Source organism: Rattus norvegicus, chromosome 19, assembly GCF_021556685.1.
Source record: "Rattus norvegicus strain SHRSP/BbbUtx chromosome 19, alternate assembly SHRSP_T2T, whole genome shotgun sequence".
NCBI classification, from domain to species: Eukaryota; Metazoa; Chordata; class Mammalia; order Rodentia; family Muridae; genus Rattus; species Rattus norvegicus.
The window spans coordinates 64917605-64935173 of record NC_141552.1 but is presented as its reverse complement, the minus strand read 5'-3'; the positions used below and the strand labels follow the sequence as shown (position 1 = coordinate 64935173).

At 53.8% G+C, this 17569-nt stretch overlaps 1 protein-coding gene across 1 annotated transcript in view; it reads right to left on the bottom strand.

The window, feature by feature from the left end:
- The window catches only part of Jph3 (junctophilin 3), a 61001-nt gene extending 43948 nt beyond the window's left edge, over positions 1–17053 (bottom strand). Inside the window, exon 1 of the mRNA NM_001107437.1 lies at positions 16672–17053. Within this exon, the coding sequence (NP_001100907.1) occupies positions 16672–17053 (382 nt within the window). The remainder of the gene's footprint in view (positions 1–16671) is intronic.
- Positions 17054–17569: the final 516 nt, after the last annotated feature.

Below are 17569 nucleotides of genomic sequence, written 5' to 3'. Positions count from 1 at the left end.
CCCACGTCCCCGCATGGTGAAGGGAAGGACATGGCAGCAGACAGCTTCCAGGAAGTCACAAAATCAGAGCATACGAGATATACTGTGCCTGGCAGGGCGGTGTTGGCACACGCCTTTAATTCAAGCACTTGGAAGGCAGAATGGATCTCTGAGTTCAAAGCCAGTCTGGTCTACATAAGGGGGTCTAGGACAGCTGAGGCTACACAGAGAAATCCTGCCTTAAAAAAAAACAAAAACAAGGGGGTTGGGGATTTAGCTCAGTGGTAGAGCACTTACCTAGCAAGCACAAGGCCCTGGGTTCGGTCCCCAGCTCCAGAAAGAAAAAAACAAAAAAACAAAAAAACAAAAACAAGAATAAAACAAAGAATACATTGTCCAACAAACAGAAGACAGAAGACTAGGATACATTGTCCAACAGACAGAAGACAGAAGACTAGGATACATTGTCCAACAGACAGAAAGACACAAGACTTCAACAGTAGAGCTTCTCTGGTATGAAACTGTGTCCCCACATGGCACAAATTCTGAACAAAAACGGTTTTCCATTTGCACTAAACACCAACATGTCCATCAAGTGATCAAGCCACAGAAACCTGGTCACCTGGGCATCCTTCCTCAGAAAGCTACCGCAGAATGGAATCCACCAAAATGAGGGAGGGACCTAAGGAGGAGGCAGACAGAATGATCAAACGGGAGTGCTCAAGGGATTCTCCAGGGTGACTGTGAGGAGGGACCAACCTGTGAACAGGTGTGGATTTGTGTGGTTATGGACGGAGACTCTGAAGTGTGAGGGAGAAGCTGCATTGAGAGATTTTCTTACTGGGTGTCTGAAGGGTGGGGAGAAGACTGACCAATGATTTAAATAAAATAATGCAATTAAAACAGAGTCAATTGCTCAGTCAGGCTATGCACGGGCAACGTACAGCGGGGAACACTGCTTGGCTCAGCAGTAATGAAGCTTCCAGTTACAAGGATAAAAAACACTGAGTATGGATTCAGCTTTTAAGCTGTGCTATAGTGCTGGGACGGCCAGGGATGGGGAGAGGAAGGGAAGAGGAGGGGAGAGGGGAGGGGAGGCGAAGGGCTGAGCAGGGCAGGGCAAGGGAGAAAGGGTCTGAAGCTCTCTGTCTTCTGAGGTAGGATCTTGAAGATTTGCCACCAACCACATACTTAGAAAGGCAGCAGTCAGCCTCTGAAGGAATGTGGTATCTAACAGTGGACTGCAACATACCTGGGTGTCATGGCTTGCCTGAACTCAGAGCACTGTCCTGGGTGACTACTCACAGTCTTCATAAGCCGGGGCATTTGTTATCTCAGAGGGGATGAGGGACAGGAAGAGGAAGGAAGACTGGCCAGAGGAAAAGGAGGCGCCAGGGAAGAGTCAGACGACATATGGAGGAAGCAGGACGGTGGCCAGTTTGAAGGACGCACGCCTCATGCTTGCATAAGCAGCATGGAGTCAGGAGGGGTTACGGGCAAAGCTAGAGCCACACAATCCCATCCTCACCCCGCATGCTACCTGAGTGAGAGGTCCCAGGAACAGCACAGGGGCAGTGTGCTTCAGGGGCCGCCTGTGTGGTCCACCTCCACCTGGGGGAGGATGAACCTGAGGTGCAGTCAGCCATGTGAATGACAGGCTACACCCTAGTGGCCGAGCACTTCTCCCTTGGCTGACCGCTGCACTGGAGTGGCATGGAGAAGCTTTTCGTTGTCTTAGTAAAATTACTAATAGGATTTAGGTTTAGAGAAGTACAGTATGGTCCCAAGGAGGCCCCAGGGTTTCTGTGTGTCCCCAGGGTCCCTAGATGTCCCCCATGGTGGTCCCCAGGGTCTCTGTGTAGGGTCTCTCTGTATGTCACCATGGAGGTACCCAGGGTGTCTGTGTGCCTTCGTGGAGGTCCCCAGGTCCCTAAATGTCCCCATAGAGATCCCTAGGGTCTGTGTGTCCCTGTGGAGGTCCCCAGGGTCTCTCTGTGTGTCACCATAGAGATCCTCAGGGTATCTGTGTATCCTCAGGGTCCCTAGATGTTCCCATGGTGGTCCTCAGGGTCTCTGTGTGTTCCCATGGAGGTCCCCAGGGTCTCTGTGTCCCTATGGAGGTCCCCAGGGTCTCCCTGCGTGTCCCCATGGAGGTCCCAGGGTCTCTGTTTCCTCATGGAGGTTCCCAGGGGGCTCCACGTGCCCCTGTATCCTGAGAGAAGTCTTCCTCAGCTTCTCTCTATCTGACAGAAAATGGGATGCAGGTACCTCAGAACCTCAGGGAAGGAGGCATGGCCCTCGGTGACCTCGGATCTGCTCACTTATGGGCATGGCAGGCTGTGGTACCCAGCACCCAGGATCCAGGGACTCTCAATGGATAGCTGGTATAACTCAAGAGCTGGGCTGCAGGGCATGGAGGGAGGACAGCGAGAGGCCTGTGCCAGAAGGAGGGAGCCGGGCACTCATCCCGAGTTTCCCTACCCTGTGCCACATGCTTGGAGGTGGTCCTGACTAGGGTTCAGCTTCCGGAACCCCCTCAGAAGTAGAGTGAGATGCGAGAAGTTCCTCAAACAGTTCAACCCCAAGTCACCCTGTGATGAGCTATGGTCTGGATTGGGATATCACCTGGGGCCAGGGGTTAAAGGTCAGATCCATAGCAGGGAGCTATAGGGAAGGGGTGGGCTCTTTAAGGCATGGGGGGGTGCACCCTTGGAGACTATACTGGGTCCAATGGCTGCCTCTTTGTCTCATTGTTCACTATGAGGCAAACAGTATTCCTACCATGGTATGCTGCCTCCCATAGACCCAAAGGCGTGGCAGACAGTCACAGACGGGGATCCCCAAGCCTTCTCCTCTCTATATGCTTGAGCAATCTTGGCAGTTCATTGTGGGGAGTAAACCACCACACTTGGCGACCTAACCCACGAGAAAAGAAAGCACAGCGCACACACATCTTGTACCTGAATGTTCGCCGTGAATGGTCACGACAATGATGCCCACAACAGACCAAAGATGGGAAGAACCCAAACGTCCACCACTGAAGGACAGGCAAGTTCATCTTGGTCAGAGAATATTACTCAGCTGGGAAACAAATCAACGGTCAGACACCTGCTACCCACGTGGATGAGTCCTGGACAAGCGACAGAAACCAGCTGCTCAAAGCCACCCCCAGCTTGGGCAGAACCATAAGACAGAGAGAAGATGGCCGCCAGGGGCCGAGACTGAAGAGCAGAGAAGCAATCGTTAGGTACAAGGTTTCTTCCTGTGATGGTAAAGCTGCTGGACCACTGTAGGTGCTGATGGCTTATGACTCCGAGGATATTCTAGAAACCACCAAGTTGAACACCTTAAATGAATGTACTGTGTACCATGTAAATGTTATGCTGATAAAACTGGGGTTTGGGGGTTGGGGATTTAGCTCAGTGGTAGAGCGTTTGTTTGCCTAGCAAGCGCAAGGCCCTGGGTTCGGTCCCCAGCTCCGAAAAAAAGAAAAGAAAAAAAAAAAACTGAGGGGCTTTTTGTTTGTTTGTTTGTTTGTTTTTTAGTTTTTATGGATTCCTTTATTTTATGTGCATGGGTGTTTTGCCTGCATGTACTTTGGTGCGCCACGTGTGTACCTGGTACCCATGGAAGCCAGAAAAGGATGTCAGATCCTCCGGCACAGAAGTTACAAATGGTCATGAGCTGTAGTGTGGGTGCTGGGAACTGAACCCAGATTCTCTGCAAGAGCGAGTGCTCCTAACCACTGAGCCATTTCTCCAGCCCCAAACCTAGTTTTCTGTTTGTTTTGCTTTCAAGCTGTGGGTTGGGAAAAACTTGCTCCATCTGCAGCCAGAGGGATGCTGGGACTCGGGTGGGCGTCACCAAGTCTGAGGAGGCAGCAACGGGCTTCTTTTACCCTGACCATGGGGTGGGGGGCATCCTGCCCCTTCTGCCGGACATTAAGATCCCCCATCTACCCTGGACGTGGGAATAGACAGAGGCCTCCTGCTATGGAATATCCATAGCCACTCGATCCTTGTTCTGGAACTCACTCTGATTTCACAGGCCTCAACCTGAAGCCAAGTCTGTGGCTGTCCCTCATGGAGATGGCACGTCCAGCCCCAGTGAACACAAACAACCCCACATGGCATCGCGCAGGGGACCTGACCTGGCTGTGAAGGTGGGGATCAGCCTCACGCCCACCCTGCCGGACATTGCAGTGGCCAGCCAAGGAGGCCCAGGGTCAAGGACAGCAGAGGCTGTCCCTGCAAGCTGCCCCTGCGACTGTCATGGACCCCAGCCTGGGGAAGGGACACCCATGCAAAGAAGCTGAGGGATAGGGCGGCTCTGAAGAGGGAAGTTAGAAGAAAGCCTGGCTCTCTGGCAGCCCAGCCCAGACATCTTGTGTCCCCAGAGGTCCCCAGGCACATTAGTCATTAGTTACTGCCTGAGTGGTACAGGGGACTGTCTGTTCTGATGGACAGTTGAGCTCAGATTCAGCCCAGGAAGAGAGAAGGAAATAAGTGGACTTTCTAGAAACTTCCCTCAGTTATAAAACTGGGGTACAGAGACCCCCCAAGGACCCCAGGAAATGGCTGACGAAAGAAGATGTGGGTGCAGAGTGTAGGCCCGAGGAAGCCCTAACCCCATCAGCAAGAGATCAATTGGCTACCTACGCGCCTGTGCCATCTCCCCTCCTGACCCCCAATCCCCGTCAATGTCTTTCTGGATATGAACTGCCTTCTAGAGTATCAACTGCAGACAAGGTTACCCCAAGATCAGGAGAGTGAGGAAAAAGGAGGTCACTGTGCCACCCACAAACACCGACCATTTCTCTCCAGCAAAGACAGAGAACAGGTGTTTCCCAACCAATCACGGCCCTGTTCCCCACAGTCCTCTCTAGAGAGCGGTCTCTCTTTCAGACAGCACCAGTCTGAAGTGAACTCCATTGGCTTAGGGCCCCCCTTAAAGTCCAAGTCCTTCAGTAGCTCTTTCTAACACACCTCACTCCAGGAACGAGCCCAAATCTTCACCTGTGGGGTGTCCGCAAGACAAGGGCCACTGAGTTCTGAGGTTTTCTAGGGAGAGGCCTTTGTGGCTTTAGGAGGGGTGGTCATCTGTTAGAGACAGAAAGGAAGGAGAAAAACCTGGGGCAGGTCATCTGACCTGCCCAAGGGTGGGACATGGGGTTGCACCACCAGGCCTAAGCCTACCAGCTTCTGACTTGCAAAAGCTATAAATCCATTCCAGGCATGGCCTTGAGAGACTACCTCAGTTTCTCTTCCTCATCCTATCTTAGTGTCACCATCTTCCCAGGTCACCAGCCATACCTGGGGTTGAGCAGATGGAACTCTCTAGAGATTCAGGCCACCACCTCCCAGGGCTAGGACTAGAGATGGCACTGTGGGGAGCTGGCTACATTCCCTGGCACTGGCAGAACCAGTTTCTATTGAGCACGCACAGTACTGATGGGGCTGGAAACTGAGGCAGGTGGGCAATGCCATGAAGCCAGGGAGCACCCAGCTCACAGCCCTGGGGTTCTGTGGCACCCTATGGTCCACAGCATCATCTTCAAACCTCTGCCATACTCCTCCACGGCAGGCTGAAGTACTACTAGGCTCTCAGGCATAGATACTCCAGAAAATAGAGTGTGGAGGGAGAAATTCAAAGTGGGGTCTTGACCGGGGGACCCGGGTCATCTAACTCTGAGAACTTATCTCTGCCTCTGGGTCTCCCACACCCTGCTCCTGTCTCCCGTCCCCTAACTGGCTGTTAACTCCCTAGGGCTCATGCATTCTCTTCTCTTTGCTCCTGCACTTAACAGAGAGCTTGATGCTGCAAGCTACCTCATGGTCGGGTTGCTGTTACCAAAGCCCACTCTGGTCCAGGAAACCCCTGCATGTGGTTTTTCTGCCGCGTTTTCTCTGCGATGCATAGTTAAGCCTGTGGCCCCCAACATGGTGCAGTCACTTAGTCCCTGCAGAGACATGGACAGGCTAGGCTGCTTTGCTCCTCCTAGCCAGCAAGCCACAAAACACTCCCTGACGTGCCACAGGCTCCTTCTGCAGGCTCGGAGGCCCGGCAGCCCCTCCTGCCAGCCTGCCATCACAGACTCTCCATCCAAAGTTACTCCCCCGATGGTTTTCCCCTGGTTACAGACACCACCACCCTGTCTCCAATGCCCTCTGCTCCACCAACACCAAGTAAGGAACCAACATGGGCTACTCCAGAGCGACCAACAGCCTAATAGTCCTGGGCTCTGTGTACGTCCCCAGAGCCAGCTGTTGTGTGTCCCAGGCTCTGCTGAGAACCCAGTGACCCTGACAAAGACCATGAGCAGTGACCCCTGCTAAGCACCCACTGTGCGCCTGGCACAGTGCTGGGAGCTCTGGGAGAAAGAAAGAAGGTGACCCTGAGGAGATCTCTAGTGGTCTGCCTCCTTCCCGACCAGCACTCACAGACACCATCTACAGAAAGCCCTAGAATGGAGCAAGAAAAAGCAATGGGGTTTAAAAAGGGACAAATCCTCAACAGTGCAGAGCTCAGACATCGTCAATAGCACACGCTGGATGTACGTGAAGAGACGCCAACACCCAGCACCAAAGGAAGCATGAACATAGCCACAGCAAGACACGTGGACCGTGATGGCTGCATTCAGACAGGCAATAGTACTAGGTAGGGGTGAGCCTGGGTTCACCACACTGCAGGCAGGAATGGGAGACAGCGCAGCAGATGGGCAGCTGGTTCCTCACCCCACAGAACCCTGAGAATCCACTCCCGGTATCCCTGAGATAACCAAAACATACATACACACAGAGTCAGAGCAGAGCTGCTCGCCACAGCCAGAAGGTGGAATGGGTGCAAAAGCCCAAGAAAGGAACATGTGTCCACCAGATAATGGAGTACTACTCAGGCAGAAAAAAGGAATGAAGAGTGGGTATGGAGGAATGAGAACGTCATGCTCGGTGAAGGGGCCAGTCACACAGGGACACACACATGCATGATCTCACATGTTCATGTGAAACATCCAAAGTAGGCCTGGGAACATGAAGCAAGCCAATGGTCACCAGGCAACAAAGAGAGGTGAGGAGATGGTTGGATCTGGAAAGTGTTCCAGACAGGCTGGTGGTGCAGATCTGTGATCTCAGAACTTGGGGTTGGGGGCGGGCTGAGGCAGGACAGCCTGAGCTACAGTGAGACCCTGCTCTATTCTCAGAGTCCAGACTATGGAAGAACAAAAGTCAGAGATTTCAGTCCCCAGAAGCCACACGAATAAGCCAGACATGGCGGTACCTGCTTGTTATGGAGCGGCAGAGACGGCTGATCTCTAGAGTTCACTAGCCATTCAGCCTAGCCAGCAAGGTCAAGCCAGTGAGAGACTCTGTCTCACACAGAACAAGCATGGCACCTAAGGAGGAGCCCCTGCAGTCTGCTTTGACTGAGATGTGCATGCACCAGTGTGTGCACGCGCACGCCGACAGAAATGAGGGGAAAAAAGTTAGACTCGTGGGAGAAGACCCCAACTGTGAACACACTAAAAAACGCCACAGTGTGCAGCGAAGAGAGTGAGTTTTTATGTGAATTATACCTCAATAAAGTTATTACTGAAAATGTTATCAAATGCCATTTTCTGCCTCTCAGGGTGCAAGCCCGCCACACGCCAGTCTCTGAGCATGCCTGAGGGACCGTGACACAGACTCTCGTGGTTTCTATTTGGTTACCGGGCTAATACACTGACCGAGAGCAACTTGGGGAGGAAGGGAAGGGTTCATTTGGCTTACATTTTACTGTCACATCTATCAGTGACGGAAGTCAGGGCAGGAACCCAAGCAGAACCCACAGAGGAGGAACACTGTCACTGACTGGCTCTTCATGGCTTGCTCAGCCTGCTTTCTTATAGCACCCAGGACAGCATGCCCAGCAGTGGCTCCACCCACAATGGGCGGGGCCCTCCCATATCAGCCATTAATCAAGCTGATGCCCCCACAGGCTTGCCCACAGGACAACCTGATAGAGGCAGTTTCTCAATTGAAGTTCCCTCTTCTCAGGTGACTCTAGTTAGAGTTGAAAACTAACCAGCTTGCCTGCCCCAAGGCAGCTCTGCCTGGAGCTCCCCAGCCTTCCTCTGTGTTGGTAACTGTCTTAAAGAGTCAGGGTTTTACTGCTGTGAGCAGACACCATAACCAAGGCAACTCTTATAAAGGACAACATTTAATTTGGGGCTGGCTTACAGGCTCAGAGGTTCAGTCCATCATCATCAAGGCGGGAACATGGCAGCATCCAGGCAGGCATGGTGCAGGAGGAGCTGAGAGTTCTACGTCTTCATCTGAAGGAAGCCACGAAAAGACTAGAAGACTAGCTTCCAGGCAGCTAGGATGAGGGTCTCAAAGTCCACACCCACAGTGACACACTTCCTCCAACAAGGCCACACCTCCTAATAGTGCCACTCCCTGGACCAAGCACATACAAACCACCAGAAAGGGCATAGTATGTTGTCTATCCATTACAGTTTGGGGGGCTCCAGGCTGTGAGCATCAGGTCTGCCCCATTTTGGGTGAGGCAGTGCATTTGGTCACAGATCTGTGAGCAGGAGGTGGTCACGGCTCTGGCTGCAGGAGAAGGAGGCTGCTCGTGCCCAGTTTGGGCAGGGAGAGATAAGGTTCATCTTTATCTCCACTCATCCTTTTTAGTCAGTATGAGATGACAGCCCCACACTCAGGGTGCCTCTTCTTCTCCATTAACCCTCTGTGGAAATGCTCTCACAGACACACCCAAAGCAGGCTTCACCCGTGCCCCAGGCTGTTCCTAATTCAATCAAGTCTACAATCAAAATTAGCCAGCACAGCCACAGAAAAGGTCATCTGCCGATGGTGGCAAAGACCAAGCCATGGCCACTGTGCTTGGGAATGGCCAGGTCCCCTCAGCTACTTCCTGAAGCACGGGCGCAGAGTTTAACAGCTCTCTCTGCTACAACCATCCCGGGGCCACCTGCTTTTCTCAAACACCAGCCTGGGAAGCCACTCCCTAAGTCTGATTTTCAAGCTTAAAATCCACCAGGGATGGATGGACTTTTGGGTTCTGACAAAAGCTGGAGTCGTCTGGACCCAAAGGGCTTCCTTGGAGGCAGGCACCAGCCTCACCTGGGGAATTCATGGAGCACCCCAGGGCTCAGCCACCCCTTGGCCAGCACTTTTGGGTAAGCCCAGGTCATGGTGTCCCACGAAGCACTCCAAACAGACTTGGTGCTCAGCTGAGATGTGGGCACATCAGGACCCAGGTCACCTCCAGAACATACAGGTTGTCTCACAGGTCAGGGGCCATAGCAGGGGTGGGAGGCACCTGGCTACGCTGTGGTTCTCAGAGCACCCCCTGGATCAGCACTAGCCCTGCTTGAGCTCTGTCTATCTTCTGAGTGACGTCCCAGTCAGAAAGTCAAGAGGACTGACAATCTGTGTTCAGGCACAGCTTTCTGCACCTGCTGGCCTCGACTCAGGGAGGAGGTCCCTTCTTTGTTTGCCTTTGGTTCTCAGGATAGTGTTTGCCCCTTCGGGCCCATCCTGGTTCAGGTGAGTACCTGTGACATTGTTGGGGGGCACCAGCTGAGCAGGAGGAGGCCAATGCCCCACTGGAGTCTGGGAAACTCGGGTGGAGGAAGGAACAGACGGTTCTCATGAGGGCAGGAATTTGGAGAGTGGGTGGGGGATGGGGCAAGTGGAGGGCATACGTATGGGATCTTCCAAACACAGCTGGGACCTTTCTGCCCTGGGAGGTGTCTGCTGCCCCTCAGAACACACGTGAAACTCTGGTTTGTGGGACTTCTCTTCAGCATCTCTAAAGTCTATGCTACATATTTGGCATCTGTGTCCAGACAGCTTGCATTTCCAGGGGGTCCTGTCACCCTATTTCTTGTTTCTAGTCCCCTCTGTTCCTGCAAACCACGCCCTGCACACAGCCAGGCCAACAAATGTAGCTGACACAAGGCAGGCCTTGTTGCTGCACTGTGGCCTGAACAGAGCAGGCTCTCCCTGAGAGGCTCCTTACAACCAGCTGCTTCCAGCCGAGGAGGGCAGCCCCAGAGAGGTGGTTCTCACGCAGGTAGGGAGAGGGCCACACACCTCTCTTTCCAGCACTCTGCAAGGAAAGAGTGCTTGCATAGCAGAGGTCCAGAACCTTCTCCAGACATCCGTGCATCTCACCCCTAGGGCACTAATACTGTTATTCATCCACCAAGTGCCACCGTCTTCCTTGACTCGAATTCCGGTTGTCCAAGCCAGTAACAAAACACTGTAACAGGGATACAGTAGACAGAGGCCCAAGGTGATGAGGCTGACCAAAACACACATCTTACAGTGATGTTTCCACCTGGACACTCCAACTGTCTGAAGGAAATGGCATCAAGAACGAGGGTGAAGGAAACTAAACATCAAGTCCAACGACTGACCGCTGAACACCGCATGCTGATAACACATGGCAATGGCCACCAGCAACATCCCCTCCTGCAGGGGATATACTCCAGGCCGCCATGTTGTATAAGCCTTTCTATGATGGCAGTGACAGTCCCTGTCTGTGCTGTCCACCACAGCTGCCACTGTTCCACGGCCCACAAAGCACTGGAGATGTGGCTGTCGCACCAAGGAGCTGACTCCTCAATTGTACTCCATTTAATTAGATTTAAATGCAAATGGTTGCATGTGGCTAGAGTCCAGTGGGGTGGACAGGACTGCTCTAGGTGATTAATCCATTAAGGCCGATCTAAAGAGAAAGCACAAGATGCTCTCTCATCGGCCACCACAGACAGAGACATTCTTCCATCTGCCATGCACCAGCCACATTCCATGAACAGAGCATACAACCTAAAATGGGAGTAAGCCTTGGACTGCGTGCGTGTAGGGCAGCCAGTCTGTCTGAAGCCTCACCCAGACTCGCCCCAACAGTGCTGGGAGAAAATCAGAAGGGTAGCACAGGGTGAGACAGACCAGCAGCTGGACCAGTCATGTGTCTTGCAACATGAACAGTGGACAGAACGGTAGACACACACTTACTAGGCACACAGCACAACCACACCGGGGAGTTTACTCTGGAGCCCACTGGGCGTGGCCTGAGAAAGTCACCTGCTCTGTGGCTGCACCTTCTGCGAGCAAGGGCGCTCTCCAAGGTGCTGAAGACGCCGTATCCAGAAACCATCCAGCTCAAACAGAAACCCAGGACAGAGCCCACTCAGTGGGTAAGCATACCCGCTGGCAAGGCTGTGATTTGTGTGTATGCTGTCAGACCCACATGGAGGGAGAAAGAACCAATCCCTGCTCTGCTACGTCCTCTGACATTTCCACCTGCAGCCTGGCACCCAGGAACCCAAATAAAACAAATACTTAAAAAAAGAAAAAAGACGCAGAGCTGGGGATAAAGCTCCGTTGTTAGAGTTCCTGCACAGCACACAAGAAGCCTTGAGTTTGTTGAGCCCCAGCAGCACACAGGGTGTGTGGTGATCCACACCTGCAATCCTAAAACACTCAGGAGGTCGAGGCTGGGTGATAAGAAGTGAAAGGGTCATCCTCAGGTACAGAGTGTTCAAGGTCAGCTTGGGCAACATAAGAGCCCATCTCAGTGAGAAAATACAAGGGCCAGCGAGATGGCTCAGTGCATAAAGGGACATTCTGTATGTGCCTGATAACCTGAGTTCAAGCCACAGAGCCCACAGGAAGGTGGAAGGAGGTGTCTGTCCTCCAGCCTCTACAACTGTTCTATACACACCCACACTTGTCCATACTACACACACACACACACACACACACACACACACACACACACTAAATTAAAAACCTGTTAAGCATTCAACAAAAAGGGATTTCCATTCAGGAGACAGAAACAGAAGGATTTCTGTAAGTCTAGCTCAGCCTTGGCTACAGAGAGAATATTAGGCTAGCCTGGGCTACTCAGTAAATCCCTTCTCAGAAGAAACAAAACACATAACTATGACAAAAAGACCAGAATTCTATACAGCGTCGTGTCCTCCAAGGGACATGGGGCTACTGTGGAGGGCGTTCTGTTAGCACAGTCTGCCAGTTATACTGAGAATTATGGAGTCATAGGTCCTGAGGAGAAAGTGTACCCCAACACTAGAAATATCTCTTCCAGAGATATCCCAGGTCCTCATAGCAGGTCAGTGACATTAGCATCCAGGACTCCACACCAGGTGCTATCAGTCGACGCTTGTGCTCCAATGCCAGCAGTTGAGGCTGAGGTGGTGGAGGGAACGCTTTCAGCAACTCTCTTTCTCAGCTATAATTGGAACAAAGTTAGTCATTTGCTCTGTCTCCTTTCACCTGATGGAGCCTGTCAACATCCCCCTCCCCTATGGGGAAGAGAGCCTGTGGGAAGCTTTCATGTTCCCTGTAGGGGTGTGTGTCCCCTTCAGAGCCAAGCTTCTCCAGGAGGAGTATCTGTGTAGATGAGCTGATGGGGCTGTACCACCCTTTACCCAGCTTTTAAACAAAAACAAAAACATAAAAACCCCAAAGCTTTCCTCGTAGCCAAGCATGAAAGGTAGTTTAAGTAGGCAGGTATGCTAGCACAGACCTGGAATCCCAAGCACTCAAGAGATTGAGGCAGGAGGATGACCAGTTTAAGACCATCCTAAACAACTTAGGAAGACCTTATCTAATATTTATATATAAATATACAGGTATGTTTTACACACACACACACACACACACACACACACACACACACACACACACTTTTTTTTTCTAAGTAAAAAAGAAGGCTGGGGATGTCACTTGGTGACAGTGTCTACCAGGCATCGCAAGGCCGTAGGTTCAAACCCGGGTGCTGACTAAAAGAAAAACACAGTTTATATTGTCGGATATCAGTCTCCCTTCACAAGGGGCAGCCGTGCCAGGGGCTTACATTCAAAACGAAAACAGCTGCAGGGGCCTCTCTTCAGAACTCTGTATATACAGGGTGTCAGGAATTCTGGCCCTCTGCTATGGAGGAGCAAACAAAGCCAGGAGGTGCACGTGGCTGCTTCGGGGGACAGGGTGGAAGATCCGCGGGTGGCAGGTGTATTGTGCACGCTGTGTGTGCGCAGGCGCCTGGGTGGATCTGAGTTCTTACTGTGGGTGTGTGTGATGTGTGTGGGCTGTGGAATCTGGGCCGGTGAACGGGACCTGCTCGTATGGGGAGTGGGGAGGCCGGGGCGTTCGGTGACTCATCTCTCAGAGTGTAGGAGGGTTTATCTGGGGGAGGGGGTGACTTTTTGGTCCAAGACATCCAAAGGAAGCCTTGTTTGTCTTCAGAAAGTAAGGAGGTCCCCGGTTCTCAATAGGTGGGCAGCAATGACTGCTGGAGCATGTGTCTGCCTGTACCTAGGGGTACTGCCCCTGACACGGGGAAAGTGGATGTAGAGTAGACAGTTCACAAAGGGAGTTTATAGGGACGGGAAGCGACGAAAAGCGAACTTAGAATCCCGCCTCTTCCCGAGGCTCCTGGCTCTAAGCCTCTGTTGCACAGGTGTAAAAGACACAGTAAGCGTCATCACCTGTCACCTCCGACTCTCACCTGCATGCTCACCTCCTCAGTCCTGCCTAAGTCCTGCTAAGACTTGCTAACCTTATGTCCACTGCATGTTGTAAACTGTAAGGATGAAGAGAATGCCAACCTCGTTCCTGGCAGAGACGGGAACTCCAATCCTCACCCACTTCACGGTATTATCCCTTTGCAAAAAGAGACAGAAACTCAGAGAGGCTAAGCCACTTGCCCAAAGTCACACAGCAGAGCCAGGATTCAAGGCCAGGTGGTCAACCCCCCAAAAGCTGAAGCCCTGACCCCATTCCCAGGCTTCCATATAGACTTCAAGAGTGGCTCAATGGGGGGCTGGGGATTTAGCTCAGTGGTAGAGCGCTTACCTAGGAAGCGCAAAGCCCTGGGTTCGGTCCCCAGCTCAAAAAAAAAAAAAAAAAAAAAAAAAAAAAAAAAAAAAAAAGAGTGGCTCAATGGGCTCCCATCAGGAACAATGTCTGGCTGTGCCTGGGGGAGGGCAAGATGCAGAAGGGCTTGGCAGAAGTGTCCCCAATCGGAACGGATTCCGTACCAACGACAGCTGACTGCAGAACACATGTTCTGTTCATGACAACGACCACTTCTCCAAGTCAGCCTTGGATACTGAGCAAAAGTTGTGGAGCACTGCTGATGTCTGCCCCCAAATTCCCAGCTCCATGTAAAGCCCAAACCAGGACTGCTCACTCAAGAGAACCCATCATCCTCAACTGGACCCTGGTGCCAGGTAAGGGACATGGTATCCAGGCCAGGACCCTCTGCTGCAGTTGGCCACAGCCCACCCAGGCTTTGCTGAATGATTTCCCCAGGGTCTGAATCCTCCACGGTCACTCCTACCATATGGAAAGCTAGTTGTGAGCAGAAACATGGACCTGAACCCTAGAGCAGGGAGGGCCAGTTTAATTTCAGTCGTGCTATGTCAACATCCAAGAGAGAGATCTGTCCCTGAAGCCCATTTCCACATGCCTACCTCTCTGCCATGCACTCCAGGGAAAGGGTTAAGAACTGAAATTTCCTTGAGGGGTTGAGGGCAAAAAGAGCGCCCCTGTGCAAAGCGAGGTAGCATCGAGAAGTAAGGTGTTGTGGCCCTGACACAAGGGGATTCTGCCAAGGCTAAGCTCTTAATCTCTGCACACACATATCCATCCATGGTCCCTTTGATTTCTCTTCAAAGTAGACTGGACCAGGTGGGATGTGGGGGCAAGGAGGTACTGCAGGAGGCCAAAAGCTTAGGAAGCATCTCCTCAAGGCGTCAGCTAAGGGATAGTCTCAGCACACCAGGCCCCGACTCCCTGACAGGCTCAGTGCCTGTTCCCAGCTCCCCATGGAGAGCCTTCCTCCTAAGTGAACACACTGGGAAGATCATGTCTGCTTGGCCTGCTCCTGGGATCCCAGAGCTTACCACATCTGGCCATAGTAAGTGCTCAATACATATTTGTTGGTGGCAAGAATTCTTTAGGCCAATAGAAATTGCTATAGCGTGGGCGGGTCTCAGCACAGGGAGGGCCTCACCCTTAGGTATTCTGGGCTTCTCCCCTCCCTTTGGGTCCAGTCAGCCCAGGGCACCAGGATAGCTCTTCCGAAGCAGTACCTCCAGAAGGCAGTTTTGCAGAACTGTCTAGCCAGAGGCCCAGGTGACAACTGCCCTGGGCTACACTTGCCTGCTAAGGATCCCTGCTGGGAACACCAAGCTGCTGGACCACCCACCTTGGTCACCCACACTTGCTGCAAGGACCTAACCAAGAGTACACACACACACACACACACACACACACACACACACACACACACACAGAGGCACACGCAGGCCTGGAACCTCAGGAGGGCCTCAATGCCCCAGGGTCAGGGAAACTCTCCAGGCCAATCCAAGAAAACAACAGTACAGGAAAGGCCGCCTGGGACCAGGGTTGGGCAAGGCGCAGACAGGCAGGAGTATTATATAATTAACTGCCCAGACTCCGCCTCCTCTTCGGATAATAACGAACCCTGTCTTTCAGTTGCATAAGCCAAAATAATAATTACTTTCCAGCCCTCATCACTCCTAGATGTGGCCGGGAGCAGGTGCTGGCTTCAGGCAGGAGAACACACACACAGGCTCCATAGAGCTCGCTATCCCCCCCCGCAGAAGCCCAAGTCATTGCTGCAGCTCGCTCCCTTCCCAGGCATCCGTGCAGAAAATCCTGAAGCCGCCCAGGCCCAGAGGGAGGCAAAAGAACAGCCTCTTGGGATAAGCGCCCCAAGGGGGAGGGGGCCTCCAGGCAGAGGCTGCTTTGGGGGGTCTGACTTCCAGGACCTATAACTGTTCCCGAGGTCTCAGCGCTGCTGAGAAGTGACATTGGACTGGAGGCTGCCAAGCCAGCTAGGACTTCTGAACAGAAACCATCACGCCGCCGGCAGTTGCCTGGCTTCCGGCACCGGCTCTGCCCTGACTGTGGTGGCATCTTAAACTGGAGGCGCAGAGCGATTCCCTACACTAAAGGTGAAAATGATTCCGCCACTGAATGGCCAGATTCCTGGGCTCCCGCTAAACAGATGGGCCTCCTCCCTCCCTCGCTCCCTCCCTCCAGCAGCCTGCTTCGACAGCCTGTGTCCAACCACCTAGAAGTTTATTGCTTTGCTGTTTGGTTTGGTCGGCATCCCCCGCCTCTGGCGCTCCCAGCGCTCCCTCTCCATTGGCCTGGGTTGCTTTAGGACTGAGGGAGGCCCTAAGCACCGCAGGAAAACAAGAAACCAACCAGGGCCTGACTCTGGGGATACCGGGAAGGCAATACTAAAGGAGGGGAAGGGTCTATCTCCAGGCCCCTCCTGCCTTGGCAGGTCCCAGAGGTGGCAGAGGACCCGGCCTGGCCTTCTGGCAGGTGCAAATCTCTGGCCTGCTCCTCAGGATATGCCGAGACTTTGGCTCGGCTGCTGCGGCAGGGGCCGGGCCCTGATGCTGGAGAGCCCCCAACCCGTGGGTTGGCATGGGCCACTGTCCCAATCAAGCGTGGGGCAACCTGTGGCCAGGGGCCCGCTGAGGCCTCCTGGGAATCTAGAAGATGCCCCAGGAGCCCACAGCCCAACTGGAAGGCGAGGCTCAACTTCCCGGGAGATAAACAGAAGGAGAAAGAGGGGGACGGTCCCCATTCCTCCCCCGCCACCGCCGCCCGCACCTACCTCCATCCGAGTAGGTCTCCGTGCCGTAGCCATCCTGCAGTCCGTTGCTCCAGGTCCCTTCGTATTTGGCTCCGTTGCCCGTGCACTCCCGCACCCCGTAGCGCCCCTTAAATCCGTGCGTCCACTCGCCCTTGTACACCCACTTCCCCTTGCTCTCCAGGCCGATGCCGTGGCGCTTGCCCTGCGCCCAGGTGCCTTGGTACGTGTTGCCGCTTGGCCAGGTGTAGACGCCCAGCACCTCAAAGCCGTGGCTCCACGAGCCGGTGTATTCGCCCTGGCCCTTCGGGCCGGTGCAGACGCCATGGCCGTGCGCCTTGCCGTCCTCCCAGCCTCCGCAGTAGGACCCTCCATCGTCAAAATTAAACCTACCCCCACTGGACATGCATGTAACGCGGTTTGCGAATCCCGCAAGCGGTGAAAAAAAAAAAAAGAAAGAAACAAGGCGATCAACAAACCGGAGTCTTGGTTGGCTGGCTGGCTTTTTGTTGCGATGCTCTTTTCGGGGGGGGGGGGGTGAGGGGGAGGACGAAGCACGCCCGCGACCCCGCGCGCGGACCGGCGGCGGCTTCTAGGTCCGCCCGCGGCGATTGTTCATTTTCGAGCTGCGCCGGAGCCTGACCAGCGTCTCGCGCTCCCGCTGGAGACAGGACCGGGAGGAGGCGGGGGAGGGGCGGCGCAGGGCGGGGGAGCGGCTGGTGCCCGCGGCTCCACCTCGCCGCCAGGGCCCCTCGCCGCGCGCCCCGGGAGCGGGAGGGCGCGGGGCGCGGCTCAGGCCCGGGCGGCGGGGCCCGCGGGCGGCGGCGCGCGCGGCTGCACCGATCCCGGCCGGACCGGGCGGCGGCACTGCGGCGGCGGCGTGCGCTCCGGGCCCCGGCAGGCGCGCGGCCGCCTGGAGAGG